This window comes from Aplysia californica, unplaced genomic scaffold, assembly GCF_000002075.1.
Source record: "Aplysia californica isolate F4 #8 unplaced genomic scaffold, AplCal3.0 scaffold00246, whole genome shotgun sequence".
Lineage (NCBI taxonomy): Eukaryota > Metazoa > Mollusca > Gastropoda > Aplysiida > Aplysiidae > Aplysia > Aplysia californica.
The window spans coordinates 398,849-405,846 of NW_004797516.1; the positions used below are offsets into that span (position 1 = coordinate 398,849).

At 41.0% G+C, this 6,998-nt stretch overlaps 1 protein-coding gene across 2 annotated transcripts in view; it reads right to left on the reverse strand.

Annotated features, from left to right (window-relative positions):
• Window positions 1-1,381: 1,381 nt before the first annotated feature.
• LOC101857952 (DNA replication ATP-dependent helicase/nuclease DNA2) overlaps window positions 1,382-6,998 on the reverse strand; it is a 41,687-nt gene continuing 36,070 nt past the window's right edge. For both annotated transcript variants that reach the window (XM_013083643.2, XM_005100388.3), the window contains exons 29-32: window positions 5,212-5,301; window positions 4,281-4,460; window positions 2,645-2,788; window positions 1,382-2,154 (exon numbers count right to left, since the gene is read on the reverse strand). In XM_013083643.2, coding sequence (XP_012939097.1) covers window positions 2,134-2,154; window positions 2,645-2,788; window positions 4,281-4,460; window positions 5,212-5,301 — 435 coding nt within the window. In that variant the 3' untranslated portion in view covers window positions 1,382-2,133. The remainder of the gene's footprint in view (window positions 2,155-2,644; window positions 2,789-4,280; window positions 4,461-5,211; window positions 5,302-6,998) is intronic.

Below are 6,998 nucleotides of genomic sequence, written 5' to 3' on the forward strand. Positions count from 1 at the left end.
CAATAGTAAGGATTAGGAAAGAAAAAGCAGCAGTTCCCTGTTGTAGATAAGGCACAGTTATGAGCGTGACATTGACGAATCTGTCCATTTACACTTCTCTACTGTGCATGAACGAGAAATGTCCCCCCTTTGGGAATGGCCTAAATACACTTCAGTCAGTGGCACCGCCTCGGGGGGTAAAAGGATGTCGGTTGTCCAAAAAGAAGGAATTAATTTTTGTTGCGCAAGCAATATTAAAATGTATAATTCTTATAATGTATAATTCATCAAAATAAGGGAGTGTAGACATGTTGATGTAACTGTGACCTATTTCATAAAAAGTCAGAGACCTACAAAAGACCACAGAAAAACAAGAGAGAGAATAGCATGTCGCAAACTGAAACAGCAAAAGTAAGCTCCCGAAGGGTCTTTCATTACAATCGTGAAAGACCACTGCCTGACCAACATGGACAGTGACTACATGTTATGCATATCGTGTAAAAATATATATATAGTAATCAAACACACGCATAGCAAAATCTGAGGGATGTTCACATCTTTACATTATGTACAAATTTTTCTATATGAACATGTTTTAAATATACTCTTGCTATATACAGTTGAACCTGAGTAAGACGGAATCGCAAGGGAGCCAGAAAAAAATTCCGTCTTAGACAGGGGAATTTAGGGGTAGAATGGGTTCAAAGGGCCAGCCGGTGGGATCAAGGATCGCTGGTCCGATCGGCAAGCAGTGGTCAAAACTTCACACCTCTCAACTGCTATCTTCTCTGATAATGACATGCGTCAGTCATACTTATCCAATTACTACCAGTGCTTGCATTTCATAGGAGCGCCGTTTGGCCTATTAAACACAGAAACGTTTGAACATCTCCTTTGCTTCCAACCCTTAGCCCCACCCATCAGTATAACAAGCACAGTCAACCAATTCCACCCCTCACTGCCATCATGTTACAACGATTCAAGGAACTCTTTTCTCGGCTGGCCGTACCATCAGGGTGGCAGACATTGGTCAATCTAATTTCACACCTCTGGCTTCTGGCTACCCAGAAAGTTTCTGAGCACTCTCACGGCAGTAGTGAGATTCACACCCACACTACACTGGCCATCTGCATCGCTCAGGGCTCACATGATGGGGTAATATCTACCCCCAAATTGCAACCCTACTCCCCTTTATCGCCCAGCGTCATGGCCATAGCGTTAAGTTTAGAACCAGCGGAACCAAACTTGCGAGTTTTGTTTCAAATCAGGGCTGAGCGGGCACAGCATTTTCCATCTTAGGCAGGTGAAACCCTCGGAAGGGAGCAGATTTTTCTTTTCGTTTCCGCGTTGGACAGGTTTCCGTTTTATACAGGTAATTAAAGAGGAATATATCAAGGGGGGAGCGGGGAGATTCCGTTAAGACAGGTTTCCATTTTATACAGGTTTCCATTAAGGTAGGTTCGACTGTATTTGGTAGACCTTGAGAGATACATTCTTGCACAACTTTTTATTGTGATAATTTATTATACATACGAAGCAAATACATATAATATATATTATATATACACAAATTCATTGAGCAAACCCAAACTCCATATATAGTAATCACACATTACTTCCCTTGAACAGGACGACATGGTCCAAGAAGTCCAAACCCCTTTTCCACACAAAAAAGTCCTCTAAAATCTGGGACTTTATTTATGTGAGTTGCTCGATAGAACTGTAAGATCAGCCAACAGTTATCAGAGGAAAGTGCTCAAACTCAAACAGTAGTAATTTGTAGGCACTGCGCTGAGTCACTACAGATCACAGAGTTTGTGCAGTAGGCCTGCTTGTCCCCGCCTTAGCCGCAGACAGACTCCTGGTCATCTCTGATTGCCTCAGGCGTCTCAAGACGTGGGAGTCTCAAAGTCTGAGTAAGTAAGGTCATCACTTGCTGTCCTGTGACGATGGTGCGTGCCACTTATTAGGCGAGAGTGCGCCAGAGAATGCCTGTTGGAGTGAACTCGAGGAAACAACTGAAGACGCATTCTTAGCTGAAGGATCAGAGAAAATACTCCAAATACCACTGGATGCAGAAGCAATTTCCAGATGTTCTGAAAGAGCCCATTCGCTTATGATGCATCATTTCCATTTGGAATATCACAAGCAGCTTCATTCAGGAATTTCTATTATCTGTACCGTGAATTAAGGAAAAAAAAGTAAATGCAAAGTTCTTCAAGTGCTATATTTTACCTCTAAGATCTTGCATGATTCACATGAAAAGACAAAAAGTGAATCTAGCCTAAGCCTGACCTATTTTTCAGCAGCTGTGACAAAAGAGCAAATGCCAATAGCAAATAATTTAGGGAACCACTGATTCTTTCCATGTGATGCATTCCCACAGATGTCTCTTCTAATTACTTCTATTTATAATTGGTTAAAAAAAGCTCACTTTAGTCAGAACACTAGGATATGAACAAACTTGAAGGTCAGGCCAGACAACATCACCTCAGCATGCAAATGGAAACAAAAGATTTTTTTAAAACTTTGCCACTCCAGTTTCGAACTCAGTCTCCTGCATGCAATGGTGAAGAGCCTAACCATTATAAATTATACCCTACAGATTTCGGTGACATAATGACAAGGGTGAATACATCAACCATACCAAGTTGCAAAAGGATACATTGTGCATGTTCTCAATGTGCCTGATGAGGTTAGACACTGGCTCACAAGTCCTCAATGTCTTCACACTCCCGACAAAGACGAGTTTGAACCTGGCACGGGTCATGGCCACGTTGAGACGTCGAATGTCCTTGAGAAGATGACCCTGAAAGAGAAATAGCATAAATGAAGTTTGCACTTCTGTAAAGAAAGACTTCATTGATCCCTGTCCAAGTACAGTTGAACCTGCTCCAGCAGCTAACTGTAGGGTGAAGTTGCCCGGCTAAAGAAAAAAAAGACAATCCAGTGACTACCCGTCCAAATCCCATTTCTGTGCACTGTCCCTACTTGGCATTCTTAATAAGCCTTAGTTCACTGACAATGTGACAATTGAGGCCTTTAATATATCTAGATCAAAATACTCAAGTAAAAACTCGCCAACTTGAGCAGTATCGCCCACCAGCCAGCAATTTGGTAATTTTGGTGGGAGTGAGGATCACCCCAGTAATAATAGGTGTTATTTAATCAACATTTTAGCTCTTAAAGGTTGATGAACATTGAACTAAATCTAACTGTAAAAGCTTCACTTCGCACAAAAAGAAGCACATCCACACGAAAGCATTCATTTAGTGCAGTTAAAGTGATCTTTTCCATCCTATCCTTACAACAATATCAACACAGCATTTTCCTTCTCAAAACAACAGAATCAGCTTTCTCATTCTTTTCTTGCACTAACACTTTCCTACCATGTGCCGCATTTTGCAGCTCGCGGACGTGGCCTCGCTGGACCAAGAGCAGCAAAATACGGCTCCAGTGGCTCGCTACCTATTCCAATCCAGCAATGAAAAGATCCGAAATTCTCCGCCGATCCACGTTTTCAAAATAATGAAATAGACTTCCTGTTAGCAGATACGACAGAAAATATAGCACTGAGAGACGATATTTAGTCATTTCATCGCTTTTTTTGTCCCGTTCGAAAGGCAAAAATGAGAAAAAAAGCGTTCCCCCGATTTCAGTATATGTCTCAAATGTTCACTTCTATATTAGGTACACATACATAACTTTCAGCATTTTTTAGCACTACTTGAGGCAACCTACCTGGGAAGTTTGAATGATGCTGTTGTTGTACTTTTGTAGATATGTGACCTTTCAAAGCTGGAAAATTGTTGATTTAATAGGACACATTCAATAGTGCACAATCACTTTTGGGTGTCCCATCACTTTTAGAAACCCCAAACTAATATAATAGGAATAAATCTTCAACATTGTATCATCATCTGGTAGATTATTGTTTAACCTTCAGTTTGATGGGCCATTTGATATGGTTTGTGTTTGTTTAGTTGGAGGTATGGATATTTTCCTTTGGTGGTGTAGGGGCGTAACAATAGGTCAGGGAAAAGCCCTGGGCCAGAGGTGGATTTTTGTCTGGTAGTAAAAGAGTTGTTTTTTGTTATCGATCCAGCAACAGCTGGGCTCTCACCCTTCTGTCCAATGCCATGTAGTGATAAGTGTAGGTTTGCTGCAGTTGCTGTAATGTTCCATAGAGTGTGTAAGGAAAAGAGTTAAACTATGGCAAATTTTCTTTTTCCCTCTAAGACAAAGTTATGCATTCGCTTTCTTATTAATCAGTATAGTGAAGAAATGAGCAGTCAACTCACAGCATTCCCAGAGCGGACAAAGGACATAACAATGATCTCCTTGTCCCTCCCTTGGTACTGGTCCACTGTGTTGGCCTCGGCCGCCGCCACAAGGGGGCAGCGCTGAAGTTGTTGCTGGAGATACTTGACCTGCGACCTGTACGGGGAGATCACTCCGATGGTGGAGGCATCAACACCGGCCTGATGGATGAAAACAATAAAGGAAATTGTAGATGTTTTGTGGCCCCCATCCACACAATTTAGATCATTTAGGAAGTGATGGCCTGCACTGATCCTGCCTGTCAGGGCCAAGCCAGGCGGAGACGGATGCAACGCCCCATAGACGGATGGATATACGCTCTCTATAAATAACCTCCTCACACTGGAGTCAAACCCACACATGCGAGGAAGGGAGAACAGCCTAAATAATACACCATAGATATGAAGATATGATCATTAAGCTGCAGCTTAATGTCAGTGATCTATTTTTTATCACATTCAAGCCTGCCATTGAGGAAATCGAGTGAGAGAAACAAGTGATGTACCTAGCCAGTTTTGTTTGGGCAGAACAGTAACACAGCATTTACTATATCATCAATTTCAGCCGCACTGAACAGAAAAGAGTCATGGCAATAAAAACAATAGCATTTGAGGGGCTGAGATGCAAAACCCGCTTCATCCATTTCAGCACTTTGGAGAAAATCAGCTTATTTAAATGCTGCTATACGCACGAGCATGCGTAAAAAGAAGATGTTTCGGGTGGCTTTAGTGAAGTATTTGTTGGCGTTTGGCTGAAAACACTTTGCACATCTGGTAGCCAGCAACAATGTGCATTTATAAGCAAAAAATCTTGATTTATTTACAAAACGTCGCTTCGTGGGGTTTTGCATCTCACCCCCCTCATTTATCTTCCGCAGAGCTCAAAATCGTAACATTAACATACTGCACATACCTCTGCCCAGGACAACAGCAGGCTCATCACAATTTCTGCTTCCTTATGGTTGGTCAAACTATTCCCTTGTGAGACTTCTGGAGCAGATATCTGCACAGTGGAGAACAATAGAAAGGTTACGTGATCAGCAAACAAGGGAGTATTTATATATATATATATCACATATATATCAATCAGGCCCCCCAGGAAATCTCGGTCTTGCGGTCGAAGTTGCGGCCGCGTTTTTCCTTGAGTTCCGCAATAAACTCGTAATTTTTTGCATTTTTCGCAATTTCTTGCAATTTTAGGCAAAAATACATCATCGTTTTAATTTTAACAGAATTTTTAATACGAAATGATGCGAGTACAGAGTACGTAAATCATGATTTTGGCCCAGCTCTAGCCTACTGGGCGTACTCTAAAAGCTATAACCTGAAATTCAGGCCGGAATACAATACACAAATTGAGACATAGATCTAATGTGTGTAAGCGTGCGCGTGTGATAAGAAAGTAGGTGTGTGTGTGTGTGTGTGGTGTGCATGTGGGTGCGTGTGTAAGGTGTACGTGAGTGTGTGTGCGCGCGCGCGAATATTGTTCGTACATGATGCATGCGTCTACATACACGGTAACCGGGCACCTAGTCTCAGTATCTACTTACACGGTAACCGTAATGAAAATAAATCAATGTTTGTCCAGTGCTGTCACTTGTTGAAAATTTAAAAAAGAAAGTCATACATGTACAAGCGTCTTGTCGGGCTCACCATCGTGACCCGTCAGTGAACCTGTGCTTTTGCATCACATTGTGAGTACCGGTTGGGGTCACGAAAGTTCATTCAAAGTCGGTGCGCCGCGAAGTACAGGGCTCCGGAATGGGGGGACTATTTATTTTTTTAAAAGGCATAGTCGGGAGAGGGCTGGGGTTGAAGGCAACATCGGACGAACTTGGAGTTCTGAACTGCCCGGTTACCGTGTACATGACACTGAAGACTACGTGCCCGGTTGCCGGTTACCGTGTATGTAGAAACTGAGGCTAGGAGCTCGGTTACCGTGTACGAAGACACTCCGTTATGTAAGGGAGTGGGCGCTATAGAAATGATCTACATTATTATTACTATTGTTTATAAATGGAAAAAAAAATTTCCTGTATTTTACGATTTGACTTAATGTTAAAACAATGCCATACTGGTTTTAAAAAGAAAATACCTGAAATAGATATAAATTTACAGATTACCGGTGTATCGAAGGTTTCAAGAGAAAAAAAATAAAGACCTGGATCTGAATTGATTGGAGCAAGCTAATTTTGCATTTAGAGGTTGTTTCGAAAATCTACCATCAAATTTTTTGGTTTTTATAGACTAAACCTCATACTACACTTCTAGGTCTTTATCTGAACCAAGTACCCGGTATGTACTAAATTCGGTAAAATTTTATGCCTTCATTTAAAAGTTATTACGAAAACCGAGGGTTCCGTTATTTTGTGTCATGCGGTATATATTATATTTGGTCGATAACTTAATTGTTAACGTACTCGTGTATTGTTACTAATAAATGTTGTTAATAAAATCGTGGGTCATGATTTTTTAAAAGACTGTTCTGCCTTTATGCTACCAGTACTCAAATTGTCATGTTTTTTAAACTAAAAATGTCAAGCCTGCATTAATGCGCCCTGGGAAGGTTGCAATTTTTTTGCAATTTTTAGGCAGTTTACCTTGCTATTTTTTGCAATTTTTCTTTTTCAAAAATGCAATTTTCCGCGGGGCCAGATATATACATATATAAACATATATGTATATATATATATATTATAT